Below are 26,530 nucleotides of genomic sequence, written 5' to 3' on the forward strand. Positions count from 1 at the left end.
AGTCTCTCCTCTTTAAAGAGGAATGAAACGTGAAATTCTAGCAATCTGAATTGCTGCAGAAATAAGGATGAATATTCTCTCTGCATTTTTCCTTTGTTTTGTGAAAAAATATGAGTAAGGGAAAGATTTTTCATTTGAATAAAGATTCTGAGCTACATAGTGAGCATTTAAGCAGTCTAAGCATTTGACAGAGTTCTTTATAATTCATCAATTAGTGTCAGATTCCAGCGCTTTCTTTGGGAGCAGGGGGAAATTTTGAAACAAAATAAAAAGGGTTCACATAAACCTCTGTGCTAATAGACTATTGAAAATGTGTTGTGGAAAACCTAACACACTGAAAACAAACAAACAAATCTCTGTGATATAAATGAAGTGAGAGTCTAGCCATCAGAAAACTGTTTCTAAAGATATGACCTGCAGTATCTAAAAGAACGTGTAAAAACCATTTAAAGCTCTGATATCTTCTGAATGTTTCTAACTTTTATCTTACTGGCAGGGACTTAAGGAAGAATTCAATTGCCGTGTTAAACATCATGTGTGTTTCACAGCAGTGACTTTCATCTTAGGCTTGAAGGAGGACTGATGTTCTTATTGCCAGAATCTCTCTATTTACTGGAATGTCAAGGCTTTCAGAGAGAATGCCTTTATCTTTTGTGGTAAAAGGAATTCTAACAAGCTGCTTTTTTTTTTTTTTTTTTTTTTTTTGGTGAAAAACAATGACGAATAAGCTCAACTGATTTCAAAACAAGAGAAATGTTATAACATAATTACACCTAGAGGTTTATAGGAATAATGGTACTTGCAATGACTGTCTTTTCAAATCTACTCCAAATTGCCCATCTTAAATATTCTTCTTTCACATTTCCCATTCTCTTACCCAGTTTGTATCTTTCTACTTGGTGATCACTTGAGTCATGATTTTTAATAAAACTGCATGTTGCAAACTACAAGAATATGTTAACCTAGTATACCTTTAAAGTCCAAGATGGCTAATTTAACCTTTGGTTTCAGTTGGCATTGCATTTAAAGTTATATTGTTGGGGCTGGCCCAGTGGCACAGCATTTAAGTTCCTGTGTTCTGCTTCGGAAGCCTGAGGTTTGCCGGTTCAGATCCCGGGTGCGGACCAATGTACCACTTGTCAAGACATGCTGTGGCAGGCATCCCACATATAAAGTAGAGGGAGATGGGAACAGATGTTAAAAAATAAAACTATCATTGTTTGTTTTCTTCTGGGCTACTCTCTGAAGCGGTGATTCAGGTAGTTAATAGAAACAGGCCACTCTGTGCACACGTTTGACCTAATGCCTACCATGGTACAGGACTGAACGCAGGACACTGGCACCGTGTGACGGGAAGAGTTCCACTGGTCTTCCTTGTCTTTTTGGCAGAAGCAAAGTGTAGCTGAAAGAGTAGTTACTGGAGGAAAATAATAAAACTCCACTAGGACACAGATCCTCTGCTCTTTGGTTGAGGTAGCCTTGAATAAGTAATCTAACCTCTTCATGCTTCCATTTTCTACAACTATAAATATGGAAAATAAAAGCTAGTCTGGAAAGGATTTTCTTTAAGGAGCCAAAGCAAATAGCAATGAATTATGCTACTCAAAAATGTTATCAATGAATTCAGGAGCTCTGGTTTGATATAATCTGGAGACCACATTGCCTTATAAATTGGGCCCAGTGAGTTTCCAATGCTTTATATGAAGAAGCAGCAGAATCAAGTGGAAGGCACTTAAAAGTACATTTTATGGTTCAATGGCTGGCGAAACGAGGTCTAATTCCTTAATGTTGTATTTCACCACAAGTATAAGCAACAGAGAAGGGGCAGTCGAAGAAACGGGCCCTGGTGTGGAAGACAGGATGGTGAGCAGAAAAGACCAGAACAGCTGCTCAGAGCTGTCTGAATATTATTTTCTGACTCTAGAGAGAAGCATAGCCTCTTCCAATTGAACAAGTCCTGCTCTCAAATCTTAAATCCTTCCGGCAGCCAGGAAGCTATCTCCCACCATCCCCTTTAAAGGACTAAACTGCATTAAATAGAATTCTTCCTCCAATTTCTTAATCTATGTCTCCACCAATTGTTATGAATGGCCATTCTTCAAGTTCAGTAAGGATTTATGTCCAATAGGTATACAGATTTGGTGGTAACATGCCTGACTTTCTCTGGCTCATAAACACTGCATCTCCTGAATTGCTTTTCACGATGAACCAATTTAAAGTGACTAAAGCCTATGGAATTTTCTAGATCCCAGCTCTAATTTCCAACTTAGCTATTCCTTGTGCTAATCTTTCTCAAAGAGAGTAGCAGGACAAAGGAGAGTAAGGAATAAGGAGCAGGAAGTGAGCTGTTGAAAGGGGGCAAAAGAGGTTATTTCTCATTGAACACATTGAAAACATTACTGAAACCTTTGTCTTTTCACTTACAAATAAGATATTGTTTTATTAAGAATATTACAGTATGAATCACTTCCAAGTGTGATTTGAGATATAAATTTTTAATTCTAAACACTCCATGAGTGTGACTATGTGAAACAGGGTTTCTCAAATTCTGTATGCCTAAGAATCACCCGAAGATCTTACTAAAAAGCAGGTTCTGATTCACTGGAGCCGTATGAGAGCCTGAGATTCTGCATTTCTAAGAAGATTCCAGGTGATGCAGAAGGTGCTCCTCTGTAGATCACACTAAGTAGTAAGCTTCTAGAACAGATCATGTGTTCTTCACCTGGAATTCATGGAAGCACGTGTGGGTTAGGGAACTCATTTGAAATTAAATTCACATCTGTGTGTGTGTGTGTGTGTGTGTTTTCTAGTGAGTGGGTTCCTAGCTTTCGTTAGAGTCTCAATTTGTTTGTTATCTGTAACAAGCTAAGGACCACTTAACCTGCCGTTTTGTCATCACCCTGCATTTAGGCTCAGCTGTGGAATGTAAACACCAAAGTCTGCTTTTGTTTTGCTTCATGATTTTTTGTTTTTTAAGACCAATTCCAAAAATCTTTGGCAGAGATAACCTTTCAGCATCTAAGGCCAAGAGCTGAAGACTTTTGCCCTACTCAAACGAAATTCTAAAAAATTAAGTTATTCATTTTCTTGTGGAAACGTCTCGGGCCTTTGTGTACATTTTTCAATGGCTGATGAAGGAATTGGTGAAATTACTGTTTATAAATGTTTTAAAAGAGGTCCCACTTCTGAAACTCTCTCTTATTTTTGTTGTCCAAATGAAGACTGATCGATAGGATCCCCAGCTCTCTGATAAATTTTCTCCAGAAGAAGACCTGCTGTGGGAAACTGAGATGTGTTGTCATTTGAGAAGGGTCATCGTAAACTGTCCTTGGCACCCTGTGTCCCGGTGTGCAATGGATAGCACTTACAGCAGAGACTGAATTATTACACACACATTTCCCCAAACAATGACTTCAATGAAAATTTCAGATTCAGCCAGTGTCACAACTGGATGAATAGCACATAAAAATCTGTAAAACATATTTTTCAAAACTTTTCTAGTGGTTGCTAGGGTAAGTGAACCCATAAAAGCAGTAATAAAAATCACAGAGAATGGGAGGTAATTAAAAGAAATGTTCATTTAAGTAGTGAAGAAGCTAAGTTGTATCATATAGTATCCTGAAAGATATCATCATAAATCATTTTTTGGGTGTAAAATAATTCTAAGCCATAAATATGTGTTTGAGGAGGCTTGGTTATGGTAACAGGGGTGGGAAAGGGGAGAGTTTTTAAGGAAAAAGAACCTGTTTCTCCAAAAAATGTTTGAGCAGTTAACTTCCACTCCTCCAAGTCTCTGCCTCCTGTCTCTTCCTTTCTTTCACGTTAAAAGTCGTTGTTGTTTTCTGGATCAGAACTTGCGAATTCAGATGGAAACAGGTACTCTATAAGCATCTACCAGTACATGAGTATTTGAATTTGAGAAATTCCAGATGAGAGAGAGGAACAGTCATAGAATATTGGAAAGATTCCCCGAGAAGAGTGTTTAAAAATGCATTTTCCTAGGTCTCTTGATGTTTTTAACGTTTGAAAATTTCAGCACAGAATACTCATACTTACCTCTCTCCTTGAGTTCCTGGGTTAGACAGATGGCACAGGATCCAGTCCCGAAAGCTGACTGGGAGCCCCCTCTGCCAGTTGGAAGCCATCTCCACCACTGGGTCACCATGTGCCTCTCTTCCTCCAGCTCCGCTGCACTTTATTGTCTCCCAGGTGCCATACAACCAGTACTTTCTCCAATTCTTTCCTGTGTTAAAGCTCAGGTTTTATCTCTTTATTTACTCTGTATATAGTATAATTCTGATTAAATAGTTCACATTTATGTGATTTATCTTCCAAAATTAACATTTAATATCATAATAGACACCAATTTTCAATACTCTTTAATATAACAATAAAGCCTAATATGTGCTGGATCCTGAAAGATCCTCAAAAATATGAACCAGGGCCGGCTGGTGGCGCAGAGGTAAAATGCACACATTCTGCTTCGGCTGCCCAGGATTAGCCGGTTTGGATCCCGGGTGCAGACCTGGCACCGCTTGGCAAAAGCCATGCTGTGGTAGGCATCCCACATATAAAGTAGAGGAGGATGGCATGGATGTTAGCTCAGGGCCAGTCTTACTCAGCAAAAAAGAGGAGGATTGACAGGAGTTAGCTCAGAGCTAATCTCCTTGACAAAAAAAAAAAAAAACGAATGAACCGATTCTAACCATGGCAATGATGTTTGCAGACTTTATTAATCATGATTACCATTAGCAGCGTTTAACCATTACTTTACTATATCATTTAATCTTGACAAAAATACCAAGAGAAAAGTGTTATTTCTCCCCATTTACTCATGAGGACTCTTGGAATCAGAAAGGCTAAAATAATTCATTCAATGTCACGTTACATTTAAATGGCAGGACTTGTAGGATTTGAACCTAGGACTTTCTGAAACCAAAGCCTGCTTTTCTGAACAACTATATTATAATGCATATACATAAGATGCCAATGATTGTGTGAATAGCAATGTCACAAATAATAAACACTTCATCTATATTTTGGCATCTCCCTTAATATGTAAATATATACATATTGTGATCAATTTTCCAGAGATATTCTAGTGTTCTTCTATGAAATTTATATCCGTAACACAATACTCCAGCTCATGCATTCACAAGAGGAAAAGAAAAAAATAGACTTTGTTTATTTCTGTGTTCTCTATGTATTATTTACATTTCCATTGGTTTTTATTTTGTCACACTTTTTTGGTTTCCTTTCCAAATATGCATTGATTACATTTTTTTCGTGCTTGAATTATCCCAACACATCCAACTGGAGAAAATTTTGTTTCTCATTGGAAGACTAAAATAAATATCTATATCATTGTCAAAAACCCAAAGATAATGTGGGCTATTTCTAAGCTCAGTACAAGATATCCTATAGCCTATTTTTCAAAACTAGCTTCCAATCATTTCATGGGTATGAAATATTCAGAAACTTCATGCTGCAGAATATGTTGAATATTGAAGAGTTTTTGAAACATTGCATGGAAACATATTTTCCTCATAAATAATTTCCCATATGTGGGCTTGAAGAGAACTTCTTTTTGGCCCAGGATAACAAGGATTAGTCAGAATTTTGCACTGACATTTAGTTCTACTGCAAATAAAGAAGAATAAAATCTCAATTAACTAGTATCTTTGGAAAGAAGGAATAGACTGTTCTCAGGAAATTGCATTTATGAATAGCTCAGAGTGAAATAGGAATAATTTTATAATGCATAAATGTTTATCAGTTGCCAATTCTATGTTACCTATAAGCTAAGGACTGAGGGGAATGCCGTTTTGCACATGCCTTTTCCTTAAATTCCATACCATCTCTGTAAAAGAGACCACGTCAATTGATATGGGATAAACCCAGAGTATAGAAGAACTGAATAACATCTCCAAAGTCACAGTTGCTAAAGGGCAGGAACAGGATATAAGTCTAGTTCTGCATGACTATAGTGTTTATTCTCTTTCCTCAATTGCTGGAGAATCACAAAAGTATACCCAGAAGAAGGACTAGAGTAAGTAAAGTCCCAGAGATGACAAAGTACAAGATGTTTTCAGAGTCTGCAGGTAAAGCAGTCTTGCGAGAGAGGATGATTCCTAGAGCAGTTATGAGATAATAAGCTGGAAAAGGACAGGGTATGGTGAGTTCAAACAGAGCAGTAATTTGGGAGGATCAGATGGTAAACCAAGACTGTTAGAAAGTGTGTGATGTAGATTAATGGCAATGAGAATAAATGGAAGGGACAGTTGCAAGAGTTATCTTAAAAGGAGAAATAGTGCCTGAGTGAATAATTGGATATGAAGAATGAAGCAGAAGGTGAGGTCCCAGGTGACTCTTGTTTTAATCCTGTGTCTTTGGGAACGTGGTTGTAAACAAACAGAAAGAGGGAAGTGAGCTGAGAGGTTACTCCTTGAAAAGAGTGGGAGAGGAAGAGGCGAGAGTGAAGTATGTTGAGCATGAAGGAGCAGTGGGACATCCAGATGAAAATATGTAGCGGATATGGTAAAGTGTTGAGTTCAAGAGAGAAGTCACAACCGAGGAGTTGACTTGGGAATCATTTTCAGAGAGATAAGAGTTTTAGCATAGAGCAGATAGAATTAGATGACAACTCCAAAGGAAAGAATTTGAAAGAAAAAAATAAAATTCAAAACTGAAATTTAAGGTAAATCTACATTCTATGAGGGAGTAAAGAAGAGGTACCAAAGATAGGAGAACAATGATAGTATAATTTTTCAGAAGCCCAGAAGGGGGACTATTTCAAGGAAAAGTTAGTTGAAATACAATAGTTCCTTGATTCAAAGTTGCCGTAGAGTTTTTTTTTCTTGTTTTATTATAAAAGTATCAAATGTTCAGGAAAAGTGTACAGTGATCTCCCATATACTCACCACCTAGATTTTATAATTAAATTTTTTTCGCATTTTCTTTGCTACATATTTATTTATCTATCCATCCACCTTAATTTTTGACACATTTCAAAGGAAAATGCAAACATCAGTCCACTTTATCCCTAAAGCAACTGTAAAAAGACGCCGTTGCCTCTGGAATGTGCTATTGATTTAGTTGCGTAATTTTAAGAGAAAGAATAAAATCTGTAATAATTGCACAAAATTAATTGTGAGAAGCATCCTGATTTCAGGGGTATTGCTGTGTTTCTTAGAACTGAGGAGACACAGTACTAACAAAGCCCATGGAGAGATTTATAGGGCAGATAGCCACTAGGTGAAAAATTATGAGAGTATTTATGACCTTTTATCTGACATTTCTATAGATTGGTGAGGGCAAAAGCCAGGCAGCCGAGAGAACCGTGGTGAATAAATAAATGGGTAAAGTGAAAGTGTAGACCACTCCTTAACATAGGATAGCAACACACAGGAAAGAAATTGATCAGTGGAGAAATGGCAATGCTGACTAAAGTTGTTTCCCTCAATGACCCAAATGTTTTTTGGGGTGGAGGTGGTGATGGTGTTCGATTCTTACAGTTGAAAATATTTTTGAAATATATAACCATACCTCATCAATTAAGTCAGTTTCTATGAGCTTTTAAAGTGTTCCTGTGCCTTGAAAATACTGTTCGTATTGTGCTTTGGTCAGTCTGAGAGAGAAACATGTAACAGTGGGAAGAGATTGGGTTAAATTGGTAGTGTACTAACCCCAGAATGTAATCTGGAAGTTATATTTCTGGGCACAGTCATGATATACATTTGTGTGTGTGTGTGCGTGTGCGTGTGCGTATGTGTGTGCCTGCATGTGTGTGTGTGCAATTTGATGACTTCTATTAAAAAATAAAACCAGATAAAAAATCAATTATTTCAGGATATTAAGAAATCTGATTCTGAGTAATCAAGCTTTTACTATAAAACAGAATCGTCTGTGGCCATCAAATTGTCTTTATCAAGGGAAATATTTCCAATATTTACAAAACAAATTGATTTTTGAAAAGTGAAAATTAGTATATTTATACAGCATATGAAATATTCACCAGAAATGTAATCCACTTCATACTAATGTAGATGAATTTGGGTTATGATGACATCCTACATAGTGCATCATTATAAAAGTTGTGCGAGACCAATGTCTAGATTTCTGCATTGTTTCTGCATTTTTGTGATGTTTTCATGAAATGACATGGAAACTTTATGCAGTGTCATTTGTTCCTTTGTGAATTGAGAGTGTAGTTCTCTGAAGTTTGAACACTAAGATATCATCAAAAACGAGGAATTAACGGAGGGGTTTTTAAGCATATTTTTCATGAAGAACAGAATTGATAATTTTCCTCCTAAGAGCACAAAACATCTGAATTGCAGTAATTATAAATAAAGAGCTCAAACCTGTTGCTTCTTGTTGCAAATAGGGTAGAAAAATTTAGAGTGAAAATTAAAGAATCAATTTGGGCAGAGGATATAAATGTCTCTTTTATAACAAACTGTCTGAAAAAGATCTGGAGTATCCATGAAATTAACTGAGGAGGGTCTTGACTTTGACATTATAAGCAAAAGAACACAGAAAGTCAAAGCAGACTTCTTAAAGTGAGTAATGGAAATAATGTGGGATCAACTTTTTTACCTTGAATTATGGAACCTCCAATAAACAACACATATGTTTAGTTTTGAGTGAGTAGTTTTTGTTTTATTTTGTTGATATGTGGTCTAGGAACCTCAGAGAAGCATCAAGAGAAAGGGTAAGATATAGAACTGTTATGGTGAATTCATTTCTCATGATTGTTGATGATTTTCCCGAAACTTCTCTCATTCTATGAGGTTTCTAAATCAAAAAGAAGCAGGACCAAGCAGAATTCTGAAGCTAAGTCTCTGTAGCCTCATCTGCTTGTTGTCACTTTTGTCTGCCTCAGTCTAGTTTACAGGAACAAATTCCACCAAGTATTATGTCAGCTCTACTCTGTATGAATTAGGCACTGGTGTAGGTCCTAAGGACAAAAGACACATTAGACAATGTTTTTGTCCTTGAGGGCTTCTTATCCATCCTTTGCTTAATCATTTTTTCCCAACATAAACTTTGTAGAATAGCTATTTATCAATTCTAGCTCCTTGTGTAAGGCTCTCCCTTACCCGATATAAAATGCATAATAAACACCTCTCTTGTATACAGGATTTTTATGGATTCAGAGCCATCTGGGACAATGTTTAATTCATGTTTTCAACACAGTTGGTCACTTTCTCTCCTCCAGTACTCTGGAAACTTTGATATTATCTTAAATTACTGTTAGGCAGCTTCTGATGTGCCTCGTGAATTCAGGACTTAGATTTCAGTTTGCAATGGTATGAAGATAAAACGAACCACAAATAGGTAGAAGTAAGAAAAAGCATGCCTTTATAATTGGAGCTGCTAGATCTTGGTATTACCTCCGAGGAGGAGTTATTGGATTATATTTAGTTGTTCAAGCCAGGAAGGTGGATGCCTTGTTGCCTAGAGAAAAAAGAGGATGGAAAAAATATCAGCGTCATATTTAAGAGTATCCCAGGAAGCAAAGGCCTCTCCCTTCTCCTGGTGCAATGGTGACAGAAGACTCGGTAGAGAAGCATCTCTCACACGGCCCTTTCTATCATTGATCTTTAAAACTGTAAACAAACCCAAGAAGAGAAAGATGATAAGCTACTAACAGTTTGTCACTAAATTATTGGATCATTTTCTATCATGAAGGAGGATGTCGGGCTGTGTGAGGTTCTTGGTATGTCATATTAGGTGTGTGCAGAAAGAAGGGTGGGGGGACAGGATAGGGGAGAAGTGTAGGGGAGAAGTATATCAAAAGGAAGAAGGGGTACAAAAAGAGGAAAGATATTTGAAGACAATTTTCGCCCTTTGCATTATTCAAGCAAACACAAACTGTAAAACCACACACTATATTTATTATTCTTTTCCAAGACATCAGAAATTTTCACTTTTATGATGCTATGACATTTATATTTGCATTAGTTCACCACTTAAATGGGAACAAGTGTAACTGGGATCAAGGTAGACTTGATCAAAGAGAGCAGGAATATGTTGATTTAGTCTTTCTTCTACCTCTTTTCCATCTTCAGTACCACTATCCCACAAGGTTACTGTCGTCCTTTTCTCTTGTTCTCACTTGCTCTTTCCCTTTCCAGCACTATGAATGTCCACTTCACTCTGCTTTCCATCAAAGCCTACTTTGTAGAATTTTATTTTTATTTGGTTTTGTCTAAGAAAGAACATATACTTTAACAATATATAGTAGTCAAACTCCACTTACCAGTTTAATGCCCTTTAAGCAAGTCCCTTTTCTTTCTTGAACTTTGACTTTCCCAGCTCCAGGATGTGGGCAATAAGATGTTTCAAAAGTCCTCTTTCAGAGAACATAGAAAACAATGTAGGCAAAGGTGTTTTATTGTAGTTTATGTGCCTGTGGGAGAGGGAGAAGGTGCCTAAGTTTTAGCCTTTCTCTCTCTGGGTTCCAGTTCATGGAAACAATGGGGGGGAAATGCTGATACCCAACGGGAATTAAGGATCCCAGAGAATCACAGCCCTCTGGAATCACTGGATAGGAATAGCTGGGCGGCCTCTTCCTCCCTCCCTGACTACAGGACTACTGGGCTCACCAGCTGTGAGCTACAACAGGAGCAGAGACCTGCTTGCCCTGCTGGAGTCAGGCCTCACCTTCTTTGCTTAACAAATGCAACTTTCAGAAAGTTCAAAGCAGGAGAGTTTTGAACCCTCTATGTCAGAGCACAGGTAGGTTTAAGAACTTGAGTAGTGACCATTTAGCACATTGGTCCTATACTCCAACCTTTCACAGAGAGGTGGCCCAATGAAAGCCACCTTATTTGTCACGCAGAGCAGTTGCCTCATCTGTCTTAACGGGGAGGTGTAGAAAGGGCTAGAGAGATGGGCAGAAGCACTGCATGAACACATCCTCAGTGTTTCCCTTATCTTTGAGGAGAAACAGGAAGGTTAGGAGAAGAACACAAAGCTCCTGTCCCCAGAAGTGGCTTTTAAATATGTTTGTCACCGTTAAAATATAATGCACTTTGTAGACTAAATGCTTTAAGATTGATGCCAAAACTTACCTATTTGAAATTCTATCACTTATGAGGAATGCCTGAGGCTTATTGCATCTAGGTAAATCCAGCTACTCTCATTTTTTCAGTATTTGTGAAGATGAAAAGATAGAGAATATTACACAAAATTTTCCATGTACATACTTCTTATTTCTTGCAGAACCTCAAAAACTCCTTGCATGTGAGAAGTGTATATGACTATATGGTGCTTTCATATTTCTCCAATCAACCTGAGCATAGAGTAATTACTTAATAATAAATACATGTTAGAATAATACTATGGTTCATGTGGAAACTAGACCAGAGAGGCTATTTCATTTGTCAGGCATCACAGAATGGGTCAGAGACAAAGTGGAAATGAGAAGCCAGGCCTCTTCAAAGCTACCCATTTTAACTTTATTCTTAAGGGTGAGGGAGTGGAAAATGAGATAGGAAATTGGAAAAAGTAGACAAGGATGTGAAAATTAATGTTGAAATCAAAATCATGCCAGAAGTTGGCCTCTGATTTGACCCAGATGAGTCTGTTCGCTCCGTTCCTGCTGCAGCTTAATCTAACATTTCTCACCAAGAATCATTTTACTTGGGAGAACCCTCTGCAGGAAGATGCTAGCTGGAGTCTGCACCTGGCAGTCATATATTATGTATCTAATGAGCAAATGAAATGTTTAATAACTGTGCTGTGAAAATAAAGCTTAAAACAGTAAATTCCTGCTGAGGCTGCTCATCCACACCTGATGCACACTGCTGGCCCATCTCAGAACTCCAGCATCATTTGTATTTTCCCCCCTTAGTGGGTCCTGCTGAGGAGAGTAACATTAAAACCACAGCAATGTTCACTTAATTAGTTGTATATCAATGTAAACCCTTTTATTTAGCAGATCAACATCACATATTACACCTAAGGGTCGGCTGAAACATTTCTTTAACATGCACCCTGGGTAGAGGAAAATCTATAGTGGTTTCAGGTTGAACATTTGTAAATTTAAATTTTTTCAATTAATCATGGATCATTTAAACTCATATGAATTTAATACTGCTTATTTTTAGTTGAATTGTCTGTTGTTAGTTTGAAATAAAAAAGCAGGACAACCTTAATTGTTGTTATGGTTTTCCATTAATAATTTTGAGAGAAAATGATAGAACATTTTTTCCAGAAAGCACCTGTTTAAAATCCAATTACTGTAATTTATGAGTTAAGAATTCACTTGCTGGAAATTTCTTTGGATTCATTTTTACCAATGGATTCACTGAGGCTTCCTAAATCTTAAAGAGAACAAAGCAATCCAAATGTAAATTTAGGTATAGGCAGAATAGCTATATTCTCCTTTCTTGTATACTTTTATAGCCAGTAGCTTAAAGATTAAATTGTTTAACCTTTATAGATATAAAGAAATCAAGACCCCCAAAAATTAGACTATTGGGCCAAAGTCACAAAACTAAATACCACTGGGTGTCCTGAGTCCCAAGCTAGATTCTTCCTCAATATTTGGATATTTGGTTGAGCACTCATTCTGTGCTTGGAATTCATTGTGTAGATCATACTCATTTTACTGTTAAGGAAAAAACAAGTAAATAATACAGGAAATCAAAAACTTTTTGTCATGAAAATCAGCTTGGGCTTTAGGATTGGGAGCCCTCATCTCTCAAGGCCTGTCTGAAGAGAAGGGAGACTTTCCAGTTTCTCAGATGCTTCCTGCCATCCTCAGCTTTGCTCACCTCCCTCTTTGAAAGTGACATGGGTTTTCTTGATCACTTTCTGAAAGTCATTCTTCATATTTGGGAGTGATCACAGAGGATCTTGACTGCTAGGCTAAGATTATATTAAATTAATAGCTAGGAGCCATGGAAAAGATTCTTTTAATTTTTGTCTTTTCTTTTGCTTTGATATATTGCACTGATAAGCTCTTAGAAGTTTCATTGAAATTATTCATGTTTAGACCAATTATCAATGTAAGTGCAATTCTTCAAAACAAAGAAATAAATATGAAAACTTTTCTGTAAGCTACTCCCTAAATCTCCAAAAATAGGAAAGCTATAAAAAATTCTATCATTTCTTGACATTGAAGAACAAGAGTTTAATACTCTGGAGTAAATGTTTTTTCTAATTGCTACTGTTTCCATTTGTTCTGGTAGGGTAGGATCATGGCTCCCTTCTAGTGTGTCAAAACACCATGGGGCATAGCAAAGGCTACCTTGCCTTAAAGCAGCCTGTCATGGAGAAGGAGCACACAAAGAATGCAGGGGAGGGGTGCAGGGCTCAAAGAACAAAGCTGGCTTTTAAACTGGCTTCTGAGGGCAGTGTAGAAAAGGCCAGATAGCAATGGAGGAAGAGTGGCAAAGCCCCATCTGCAACTGAAATCTAGAAAGGTTCAATATGGATGAACGGATTTAGTATAAATGGTCTCCCAACAATAGCAATCCATCAGCAGGTGAGAGGCAGCAAGGTGGGTTCCAATCTTCAGGTGGGGACTGTGCTCCCAGTCATCACTTAGGAATCCAAGTGCCAAGTGATTACACTGCTTTCTCACTCGAACATGGTCCATGCCATGAGACTGGTTATTTTATAGAAAGATGTTTGCTTAGTTTGAATGGGGTAGAAAATGGATTCAGAATTTAGCCTTTTGGAAAAGTCACTGTACAGTCCTCAGGCATGAGGAGAAGGATTAAAGGCATGTCTTATAGCCCTGTGGAAGAATAGGAAGACAAGAACCACTCATGGTGAACTATGAGGACATAAGTGAAGAAAAAAGCAGAGCTCGGCGAGCTTATGAGGACCCAGGCTTCACCGGTGTCCAAGCTTAAAACATCTGAGGTTCAGAGTAGAAAATGCTTAATCTACCCAAATACAAACATAGCGTAGGGATGGAGTTAATGCACACCCAAGAGCAAGAGTGTCAGATTTCCAACACAGGACGTTTTCATGAGAATCTTTGTTTTAAAACAGCTGTTCTTGTCTACGAAAGGGCAATTCTGAGACCACAGTTGTCTTATTGGCTGTTGATAAATCTCTCCTGGGAAAGAAATTCTTTTCTTTAACTCACTATTCAGAAAAAGGAAAGAAAAATATTTAAGGCCATGTAGTACATCAGACAAACCCTGTTAATAATGAACTCTAAAAAACTGTTCGAATTCTTCTTCCGTACTGGAATTTTATTGAAATCAATTCTACCTTGATCTCCAGGGACCTCGGTGTTCTCTTCAAGAAAATAAAGGGAAGGTCACTAGATGAACTCCAAGAGCTCTTGAGGTTCCAGCATTCTAAATTTCTTGGAATTCATAAATATCACTTGAGAAGAGGCAGTCACTTGAGGTTTAAATGCTTTGTGTGGTCTTTTAGCCTAGACAATGTCTTCAATTCCTTTTGTAAAATGCACAGTCTTGTATATTGTTCAACACTCGGTAGGCTCTAAATGTACAACTGTTTCCTGGACACTACAGACAATCAATTATCTTAATGATCTTCTTTCTTTTTGGTTTTTAATTTTAATTTTTATAGCGGTAACATTGGATTATAACGCTATATAACTTTCAGATGTACATCACAATATAATTCAAATTCTGTGTAGATTACATCATGTTCACCACTCAAAGACTAATTATAATCCATCACCACACACATGTGCCTCATCACCCCTTTCACCCTTCTCCCTCCCCCCTTTCCCTCTGGTAACCATCAATCCAATCTCTGTTGCTTTGTATTTGTTTGTTGTTGCTTTTATCTTCTCCTTATGAGTGAGACCATATGGTATTTGACTTTCTCCCTCTGACTTATTTCACTTAGCATAATATCCTCAAGTTCTACCCATGTTGTCACAAATGGCCAGATTTCATCATTTCTTATGGCTGAGTAGTATTCCATTGTATATATATACCACATCTTCTTTATCCATTCCTCCCTGGATGGGCACCTAGGTTGCTTCCAAGCCTTGGCTATCGTGAATAATGCTGCAGTGAACATAGGGGTGCAAGTATCTTTATGCATTTGTGTTTTCAAGTTCTTTGGATAAATACCCAGCAGTAGGATAGCTGGATCATGTGGTAGACCTATTCTTAATTTTCTGAGGAAACTCCATACTGTTTTCCATAGGAGCTGCACCAGTTTACACTCCCATCAGCAGTGTACAAGGGTTCCTTCTCCCCATATGCTCTCCAACACTTGTTTCCTGTCTTAATAATAGCCATCCAGACCGGAGTGAGGTGATATCTCATTGTAGTTTTCATTTGCATTTCCCTGATAGCTAATTATGTTGAACATCTTTTCATGTTGCTGTTGGCCATCCGTATATCTTCTTTGGAGAAATCTCTGTTCAGATCTTTTGCCCATTTTTTAATTAGGTTGTTGGTTTGTTTGTTGTTGAAACATATGAGTTCTTTGTATATTTTTGATATTAACCCCTTATGCAATATATGGTTTTCAAATATCTTCTCCCAATTGTTAGGTTGTCTTTTCATTTTGTTGATGGTTTCCTTTGCTGTGCAGAAGCTTTTTAGTTTGATGTAGTCCCATTTTTTAATTTTTTCTTTTGTTTCCCTTGCCCAGTCAGACATAGTACTTGAAAATATGCTTCTAAGACCGATGTCAAAGAATATGCTGCTTATGTTTTCTTCTAGAATTTTCAGGTCTTACATTCAAGTCTTTAATCCATTTTGAGTTGATTTTTTTGCATGGTGTGAGATAATGGTTTACTTTCATTCTTTTACGTGTGTCCTTCCAGTTTTCACAACACTGTTTATTGAAGAGACTCTCCTTTCTCCATTGTATGCTCTTGGCTCCTTTGTCAAAAATTAGCTGTCATATATGTGTGGGTTTATTTTTGGGCTCTTGATTCTGTTCCATTGATTTGTGCGCCTATTTTTGTGCCAGTACCATGCTGTTTTGGTTACTATGGCTTTGTAGTATATTTTGAAATCAGGGAGTGTGAGGCCTCCAGCTTTGTTCTTTTTTCTCAAGATTCCTTTGGCTATTTGGGGTCTTTTGTTGTTCCATATAAATTTTAGGATTCTTTCTTCTATTTCTGTAAAAAATGTTGTTGGAACTTTGATATGGATTGCATTGAATCTATAGATTGCTTTAGGAAGTATGAACATGTTGACTGTGTTAATTCTTCCAATCCAAGAGCATGGAATATCTTTGCATTTCTTTGTGTCTTCTTCAATTTCTTGATGAGATCCCCAAGGATCTTTCTAATTAGTTTGGGTTATAGTACTCTTTAGACATTCCTTCATCTTATTGTAATAATACAAGTGTTTCGGATGCAGTATAATACGCTGCAGATCTGCCCTGTGCTTTAGGATCCTGGGCAGAAAATACACCATCAAAATATATTTTTATAGTGAGAACTATAATTTTTTTACTTGCAAAACTGAAAGAAAAACTAGTCAAATAAATATGAAAGAATTATATAGAACAGTCTGGTAAATTCTAAAAGAATCTTTGTTCTTATATGCTTCCTAGTATAAAACAGGCACAGGCCTGTTTGAATTTCCTACATCACAAGCTATATCCATGCCATTTACTTTTTCTTGTGTCATTCTCTTTGTAGATATCTATGTTAAAGTAGATTGATTTGTAATATGTGTTAGACACACACTGCATGTGTTTGGTTAAGGGTTAAATTGTAAATTTTTCAGAAATATTTTAGTTTGTTGAAAAATTTAAAAACTTAAAAATAAATAAAATAACATTTCATCATCAAGGAAACCAAAGTAAAAATTGTAGCAAAAAATAAATAAAAATAAAAGGTACGTACAGGAAGCGGTAATTGTTAAAATGCAGCTGCTCTGCTAAACATAGTGAAGGAAGAGATGGCTCACGGACTGGGCTACTCTCCGTGGCAATAAAGCTAAGCTCATATTTAAGCAGAACACTGTGAAGATTCTAGAAGAGAATATAAACATAATTCGGAAAATGCAACTCAAAGTAAGAGTTCAATAGATACATTCTCAAGGTTCACCAGTACTGTATGAAAATTCCTCTTTAACCTTTGTGCTTTCACTTAAGTAATCATCCACAATATTATTGTGAATTACAAGTGTTGGAGCATCTAGAGGGCCATTTCATAGCATCACTCTGCCAGGGTGTTTAGTGCCTGCCCTTGTATTGGGGTTTACAGCTCAGCTGACTCCAAGAACACTGCATAAACAGTTAGAGGGTAAAAAGAGAAGGATAGAGGTAGACTTAATAGACAAATGGTTTGTTCATATCCAATGAAGAGCAGCTGGTAGTACATTCTCTGGAAGAATGAAGGTTTGTCTATTTTTCAACCAGAGAAAATTGGCAGTGAAAACTAAGCATACACAACAAACCCCAAATGACTTGTAACATAGCAGTCAGTACCAAATTTATACGGCTTTTTTGCTTTAGCCCAACAGCCCTATTCATCACATTAAATTAGTGATGTTAATTCAAATTATACTATTTGTATAGGACTTTGCTATTTAATTTTAAACATTTAACTTTGGCTTTATAGCATAAACTACAGGTTTATAAAAGTTATGCCAAATTTTATGTTTGTATATATTTAAATAACATTGTAACAAAAGTAGGTTAAGTCAATGCTGGAGTTCATTAGAGTTTTGTTTTTCCCTTTAAATTAAAATTTAATTCAACTATGAGAAACTATAATATGGTAAATAATTTCTACCCTCAAGTTACTTATTGTCTTTGAACTAGATTTCATGTTCTTTTACATTGCTTCTTCAAAAAGTTCATTAAAATTGGATGGACTGGATCAACATATGAATGATAAAACCTTAATTTACTGAGTGGAGTTAGATAGATCTTGGTGCAAATCCTCACCCCACCTACCCCTTTAAAAACGTGTGAACCTGGGTAAGTTACTTAACATCTCTCCACTTTCGCATCCTCATATGTTATCTAGAAATAAGACACTTAGCAGAATTCTTTTGACAACTAAATATTAATAATAGCTAGCTCTTTTTGAATAAGTTACACGTATCAGCCATTTTGAACACATAATCATATGTAATCCTCACAAATTAGCATTCCCATTTTACAGATGAAGAAATAGCAAGGGAAGTTAAGTTAGTTGACCAAGCAATTACGCAACTAGTATGCAGTTGAGCTTACCAGGATCTGAATGCAAATTGGGCTGAAAAATCCCAAATTCTTCCCCACTACGTTATTTCACTTAAAATGAACTAAAGTGCTTAGCACAGGTCTGGAGCTTAGTCGGCACTCCATAAACATCATTTCCTTTCTTAAGAAAATGATTCACATTTCTCTTGTCTCTAGATCTCTTCTCATCTGAGCTACCAAAAACTTAAGATCTGCTTCTAGTGATAAATCATTCCAACTGCAGACTTTTGATGCTTGAAGTTTAAGAAAAGAGTGAAAGGATATAAATATGAAGGAATTACATGCTAGGCCATGGTATGAGGAAAGGTGCTTTTTTTGGGATTTATCATTTATCTCTCCTAGCATATGGCAATTTCTGGCCTACTAGATTGTCTGAATTATTTCTTTCCCAATAAGCAAATGCTCCTTATTTCTCCTATTGTAGAACAACCTTTGAGTTTTATTAATTAGAATCATTTTTCCAAAGTCTGATCAAAACAACTTTTTTCCACAAAAAAGTATATAGTACACTATTGGGATCATTAGAACTCAAATATTGTCACTGATGATAGAAGGGAACTGAAGCAAACTTCTTTCCACAGCTTCCTTCAACACCTTCTATGCTGAGGTCTTGGTTACGATGCTAAGAATGCCAAAAATCCTTAGGTATGTGAGCTATACTAGCTGATCCGATAAGCCTTTATGAAATTTTTATTTTAGGCTATAGGGACAAAGTTATATTATTGCTATAAGCTAAGCAGGATTTATAAGGCAAAATCACACCCAAAAAGAACAGGTAGCCATCGTTTATAGCAGACTGAAGTGTCATCTTAGTAGAAGCTCAACACTCCTTCAGATGATTTTCATGAGCATTAGAATGTATTTTATTGAAAGAAACTATATTGATCAGGACAGAATAATATCTTTTTTTTTCAAAATAGAATTAGTAATGAGATTCTATCAGATTCACCATGAAGGATTTTTTTTTTTACTGTGATACTAATACTCATCTGTAGACCAGAGTGACCATCTCTTTTAACTGCACAAATATTCCTTGGTGCTGTTACACAATTTAGAGCTTACTTAGGTGGATTAGCACAGGGCTTTCTGGCCCAAAGCTGAGACTGGCCCCAAATGAGCCCACTTGACACTTTATGGGTGCGATGAACAGGCCAGAGCTCCCAGGCAACCTTTCACAGCCTGATTTGGAATCCTCTTGAAATTACATATGACTGGTGGAGAGTCATCTGGAGAGGCCTAATCAGAATTTGTCTTCCATTCAGCAGAAATAAAATGAGCCCATTCAATTGTGTCAGAATTCATTTCTATACTAGAGAATGAACAATAACCTAAAATCAATGCCAACCCACTGGAGTTGGCTTACACGCTTGAGAAATTGTGCCTCAGAATGTTTTATACATTACTTTCATCACTCTGTGTTTTCTATTTCAGGGCCTGCTCTTCCCAAGACTCATGTTAAAACAGCCTCTCTTGGGTTGGCTGGAAAGGCAAGATCTCCTTTGCTTCCTGTATCTGTGCCAACAGCCCCTGAAGTGTCCGAGGAGGGCCACAAACCAACAGAGGATCCAGCCAATGTAAGAGCATCCTTGAAATTCATGCCCTGTCAGGTGAAGCAGTGGCTAATGCTGTACTTAAAGGCAGTCTTAGAAATACAAGCTGATGACTACAGAATATGTGACTATACATACATATATAATATATGATATATATCTATATATGTGTGTGTATATACATGCATTTCCTTTCAATGGGATGAAATACCTTGGAAATAAGACTATAAAATTATTCTTTAAAATGAAAAAAACAATAACAAAGTGCTCTACTCTGAGGGGTTATATGAAGTTATCATACATGTCACTCTAAAATCTTAAAATAGCCTGGAAACATAGAATTGGGAAGATGAACACACCAAATAAAGAGAAATGAAGGAAGGAATTTAAGAAGAAAAAAAGAGAAGGAACTGACATATTTAGAAAATAAGAGGTTCAATTATTTAATGAGAGAAAAAAGATTACTAAGGGAAGAAGTTAAAAAGTGATCAGATAAAAGAGACAAAAAAAATCTAAATTTTGACAGAGCAAGCATTTGAGAAATGCACTGTAAAAGAGATTTAAACAGATGTTGCCTAAAGGCAGAGGTTTAGAAAACTCTAGGTCTTTCTGAATATAATTCAAGAGAAAACATTTAAAAGAAGGCCAAGAAATTAACATATCAGTTACCTTGAAAAATCAGAGTGGAAGGAGAAAAAATAAAAAACAGATCAGAATCATCTCATTTGAATGAAAGATAATTTTGTCTTGACTTGATAGTTTTCAGTATGACAACCAATAAAATATTTTAACTACATGGAAACCAAGGAGTCTGGATATACATGTATGTGTGTGAATGTTTGGCAGAAGTATGTTATATAAGTAATGTAATTTTTGGATACTTAAAAAATATTCAAATTTATAAGAATCTAATGCACTGCTTTGTCAGAATGTAGCTGTTAACTGCAATATTTGTGTAATCTCATGGTTGTTGGCCATATCTTAAATCAGATCAAACCCCTAAATTTATACTATTGTCTCATCTCATAAAGAATCATGGTAGGCAGCCCATTTTTGCATTTAAAGTTGATTTTAAAGAGTGACAAAGATATAATATTAAGAGCAGTAAGAAATAAATATTAAGAGAAATACAGAAATGTGGCAAATAATCTAGATCAACCCTGTCCTATAGAACTATATAACGTGAACCATATGTGTAATTTTAAATTATCTAGGAGCCACATTAAAAAATGTAAAAATAAATAGGTGAGATTACTTTTAATAATACCTTTTATCTAACCCAATATTTTCAAAATATTATCATTTCAATAATTGATAAATATAAAAAATTGTCAATAGGATATTTTACATTCTTTTGTACTAAATGTTCAGAATCTTGTGTGTATGTTATATGTACAACATGTCACACTTCAGACTAGCCACATTTCAAAAATCCAATAGCTTACCTGTGCCTAGTGGTTGCTGTATTGGACAATGAGATCTAGATACTTAAAGAAACACAACCCAGTCAACTGAGACAACATTTTTGGAAAAGAGTTACCAACTAGTCACCTCATTTCAACCTCCCTCCTCATGTATACGCCAGTCTTTTGAGCCAAATTGGCTACTTTTCAGTCCCTGCTAAGCTCTGAAGATTACATAGTATATAACCAAGTCATTCATTGGCAAACTGAGATTCCTATAAGAAGGTACAATTTCCAACACATTTAGTACCATGCATTTTGAGCTGTTTCTTTAGTGGTTGGAGTGAGTTTTGCCTATCCTCCCATGTAATTTCCACCAGTGTTTTCTTGGGATCAAGGGTATTTATTTGGCAAGATTAGATATACATTCTGATCTTGGTACTGAGAAACGCTTCCTGGCCTACACAGAGCTAGAAATCATGACTCAGTCCTCATTGATGCAATAACTTAATCAAGTGCCTGGGCTATGCAAGAATAATCAAGTAGGGCAGGTCTACATTAGCCAAGACAAAGGGTATGTTGAGAAAGGAAAAAAGAAACTGACATTTTTGAGCACTTGCTACTCACCAACACTGATTTGTTGAATCCTCCCAACTACCCAATGAGGCAAGCTTGCTATTCTTATTGACAAATAAGGAAACAGACTCAAAAAAACCAGCTGTATTAAAAGAACTGGGATTCAAATCAATGGCACAGTCTCAGCGCTCTTCCTCTTGAAGAAGGAAGATTTCCTTCTTCCCATTGACTGACCATCAAAATTACATGTGAAGCTTTAAAAGAAGACAGAAAGATTCTAACCCTCCTTAGACCTACTGAATCAAAATGGCCTAGGCTAGTGAAGGGAATGTGTGATGACTAATAAGCCAGTATTACTAATGACACGATTCTAGTGCTCACAGTGAGTGAGTTAGAGAGAGTATGTTCACCAAGACTTCTGCAGTTCAACCTCTTCATTTTATCTATCGGTCAAATTGTGCCGTAAGGTTACCTTTACCACTAGGCTTAGAGGCAATTCTGGTTTGTGGTGAGAATTTTCTTTCTACACACAAACTAAAGTCATAATCCTCAGAACTGTTATTGGTCAAAGCAAAGCCCATCAAGCTTCCATTTTGATACAAAAATGTGCCTATGTTGCATCACAAAGACGAGAGACCTGGTGGTGTAAATTCTGTTTATTTTCTAGTGGGTGACCTATGAAAAGAAAAAGGAACTAACATTTTGAATATGCACTGTGTGCTGGACACTGTGATAGGCACCAAACATGTCACAGGATGCTCAGAATAGCCTATGAAATAGATTTCCTCCTCATCATTTTGTAGCTGAGAACTATATGTGAGAGAAGTTCACTAACTTGTCCAAGACCATGCAGCTAGTGATTGGTAGAATTTGATTTGAAACGAGATTTGTTTGACTCTAAAGTCTTTTCCTCATCACAAGGATGAAGGTAGCAAAATAGTATGCAGTCATTCATCACTACCTCTTTTACTACCAGCATCTTCATTCAGTGATTATATTCTGGGCACAGCCCCTGGCTATGGGCCACTGTGTCATGCTTGAGAATAGAGTGAACCAACTAGACACGGCCCCTGCCTTCACCAAAGGGATGTATTGATATTCACCTGTACTAACTCTTTGCTCTCATTCTCTCTGTAGGTGTACGAACAGGATGATCTGAGTGAACAAATGGCAAGTTTGGAAGGGCTAATGAAACAACTTAATGCCATCACAGGCTCGGCCTTTTAACACTTATTGTTCAATTGATGAAGTGAATTTTCTTGGAACTTTGCAGCATCCTAATTACCCATAAACAGCACACCTGTGTCCAAGAACTCTAACCAGTGTACAGGTCACCCTTAAGGACCACTCAGTTATGAAGATCCTGAAGCAGTTCGGAAGGAATAAGCATCCCTTCTTTCATAGGCATCAGGAATTTACAAACAGTGACTATGGGGTCCCTAAATGAAAGCAAAGATACATCTTCACTGCAATGTCAAAGCTGAAGCTGCTAGAATAGTCCTGGGTCTTTGCCGCTGCAGTGACCACACTGTCATAACTAATGCTTATGTTTTCCTTCATTGCAGTCTCTCGTTTTTGTTATGTGTGGGACTAGTCTTACAAAATGCAAGTGCATTATTTAAGCCTGTACCATGCCATGGCAAGTCAGTGCAAGCTCACTATTTTGTTTTCAACTTTAAAGTACAAAGCACCCACGAGAATTCTCTCACTACATAGCACCAAAGGATTGGATGTTTTCCTGACAGCACAAAAAGTAAATAAGTAAACAAACAAAAGGCAGCAAATGCTTGTTTTGTAACTTAGTCATTCATCTTGCACAAGTGGTGGATATTAGCAAGTGGCTGTAAAATTCATCCGTTTTAGCAAGTATTTATAAATCCACCCTTGGTTAACATTTATGTCTGGAGAACAGAAACATAAAAATCTGCAACCAGTGGCATCCTGCCAGCAGCAGTCCATTTCCTAAATGAGGATACAATATGCAATCTTTTCAGACACACTGTATTTATGTGCTTAAGCTTGTAACAGGACACTTTTCAATTTGGGTGGCTTTTGTGCCATACCACACTGTGATGACATTTCAAAGATTCACCAAGGCCGTCTTCCTCAGGAGTCTGGCTGGAAGAGCTCCTCCCTCCCCCAAGCCCTCCCTGAGTTCTCCTTGGCAGCCATCCTTGGGTGAGCTGGCCAGCTCCATACATCACATGGCCTCTTGATCAACATCCCTGTAACCCTCTGCATAAATGGCAGGCTCCCTGAGAACAGGCCCTGAGGAAGGGAAGGAAAATGGAAGGCAGTTTCAGACAGTACCTTCTCTTGAGTGATGTCACTTCCACCAACAGGGTCCTCACTGACTCAGAGCAGTACTGGTAAGTGGCAACCACCAAGCCCTATTGTCAAAAGAAATTTCTACACCATTGCTTGCCCAGAGTCAGAGAGGAAGGCACCTCTTGATGCTTCTGACACATCGTAAATCCAGTGGATATTTCTCAAAGCTGCATCTTCATTGTGAGCTAGAATTTTAAACTTCTATTGCCATGTTTATCTACAGCTTGGAACTAGGTAAAATTAAGAACATTTTGTGTGCATCCTTTTAGTTTCTAAATGTTCAGCTACATTTGGAGTTAATCCCTGTTTATGCAGCTGAATCGCCAAAAGGGAGCTAGTTTGCATATTTATCAGTCAGGCAACTTGAAAATCCAATAAGAGAGGTTCAGCTGAATTATTCCTTTCAGCTCTGCCTTTGATTTCAAGCTTGAGTAGGTCATAATTTTAAAAGAGCATGGAAGGGATAGGATCTTTACAACCTAATAGCTCCTTTTATTAGGTGGGTAATTATATATGAATCCCTGAATGAAATATTTTGAGCAAAATGGCACTGTAACAGAAGTAATAATTCAGATTATTTTTTTACAGTTTTATGTCGGGAAGGAAATCTGATGTCAAAGAGAGGGCTTGTTCAAATGGTTCATTAGAAAGTCCGGTCCATTTGTGAAATTATTCCTTCAACAAGAGTGCTTGTTCAATTTACTAAGATTTTCCTGAAGTCCTTCTGAGGAGACATGTGATGTTATTCTATGGGGAGATTGCCCTTGTAAAACATCTGGGCACTTAGGCAGACAACCCTCCACTGACCTGGAGCAAGGCATTTCCTAACATAATACTGAATCTTACAAAAATAATCCATTAGTTCAGGAAAGAAAATGTTTATTAGGCTAGCCTTACCTTCTTGAGGTCCTAGAATGACTTCTTCTTTCTAGTACTCACAAACAAGGAATATTCTCTGAAGGCATTTGACATCCAAAGAAGTCATCCTGACTAGTCAGTTTGGAATGGGCTGCAAATCTCAGATTTCAGAGATTGAGTCACTTCTTCAATCTGTAGACTATAGCTGACAATCAAGAGAACTAGCTTTTCTTTTTTTTGAGGAAGATTAGCCCTAGCTAATAACATCTGCCAATCCTCCTCTTTTTGGTGAGGAAGGCTGGCCCTGAGCTAATATCCATGCCCATCTTCCTCTGCTTTATATGTGGGATGCCTACCACACCATGGCTTGCCAAGTGGTGCCATGTCCACACCCGGGATCCGAACCGGTGAACGCCAGGCTGCTGAAGCGGAACGTGTGCACTTAACTGCTACACCACTGGGCCAGCCCCAAAAGAACTAGCATTTTCACAAAATTCTAGATGACTCTAGTCAAAGTCAATGACCTTAGGAAATAAAATTTTTAAAAATACATGAAAATATACATTATTTGTGTTCAGTGAGAGAGATATTTCTGCTACATGCTCTTGAAATTCTCTCAAGAGACTCTTGTACAATTTACGCAATGGTTTTAGTATGCAATGACTTTACCACAACTCTACTCTCCATTCTCTTGGATAGTCACATATGTGCACAACTGCCTGCCCAGGTTTTCAGGCGACTTTTTAATTTCCCAGTCTCCTGATCTCTTGACAGGAAACAATCTGTGAATACTGCAAGATAGCCTCTATTCTGTTCCTATTCTGAGTCTAGTTCCTGACATACAGGGCTCTTTAAGCTCATAAATCTCTCTGAACCCAGAGCGCCATGCTTGACAGCCAACCAGCAGCTCTGCCACCAGGACTCATTTCTCCCTGAAAGAGAAGAAAATAAAACTTGGCAGAGCATGCCCAGGCCTCTCCTGCACTGTGCTGAACTGTCAGGCAAGAGCCTCCTCTTGAAAAGTTTGGTGTTTCTCTTTGGTATTTCATACTGATAAGACAGCTATTTTCTTTTCTCTAGAAATTTCTGCATTTTTTAAAGTCACCATAATGCAGATAGCTCAAAATGCACACAGCATATTTGGAGGATGCTCTAGCCCAAAGTGAAATATTTCTTAGTGATTCACATCCAATAAGAAATCAGTCATGGCTACCTCTTTGTAGAAGAGCTATAAGCTTCTAAAATATTTAAATAATGGAACTTTACATTTGGGTATTATAAAATACACACTCAATTGAAAAATCTGAAAGAAAAAAAAAGCACATCAAGCCAGGGATATAAGAGGTGAATTTATTAAGGCTTCCTGTCAGGGGTTAGATAGAATATTATTCTCTTCAAATAAGGGTTGTTCAAAATGACATGTATGTTCAGTCCTCTGCCTTTGGTAAGAGCTGCAAAAGGAGAGGGGTCCAGCATGAGTTTGTCGTTCCAGACAATATTTGGAAACTGTGAAGTCTAGCACTCATTGGCTATTCCGAAAAGCATCTCTAGGTACAGGTCTTTATGGAAGCCTTCATGGTGTGTGATTGAAGATGGTTTCTCATTCTTATCCACCCTTTCGATACATCTGTCTGTGGACTTTGTTTA

The 26,530-nt window shown here is 37.2% G+C and overlaps 1 protein-coding gene across 1 annotated transcript in view; it reads left to right on the top strand.

Annotated features, from left to right (window-relative positions):
* The window catches only part of DCC (DCC netrin 1 receptor), a 1,092,740-nt gene extending 1,067,319 nt beyond the window's left edge, over positions 1–25,421 (top strand). The window contains exons 28-29 of the mRNA XM_023647823.2: positions 19,600–19,742; positions 22,835–25,421. Of these exons, the coding sequence (XP_023503591.1) occupies positions 19,600–19,742; positions 22,835–22,924 (233 nt within the window). The 3' untranslated portion in view covers positions 22,925–25,421. The remainder of the gene's footprint in view (positions 1–19,599; positions 19,743–22,834) is intronic.
* The last annotated feature ends 1,109 nt before the right edge of the window (positions 25,422–26,530 follow it).

This window comes from Equus caballus, chromosome 8 (genome assembly GCF_041296265.1).
Source record: "Equus caballus isolate H_3958 breed thoroughbred chromosome 8, TB-T2T, whole genome shotgun sequence".
Classification (NCBI taxonomy): domain Eukaryota; kingdom Metazoa; phylum Chordata; class Mammalia; order Perissodactyla; family Equidae; genus Equus; species Equus caballus.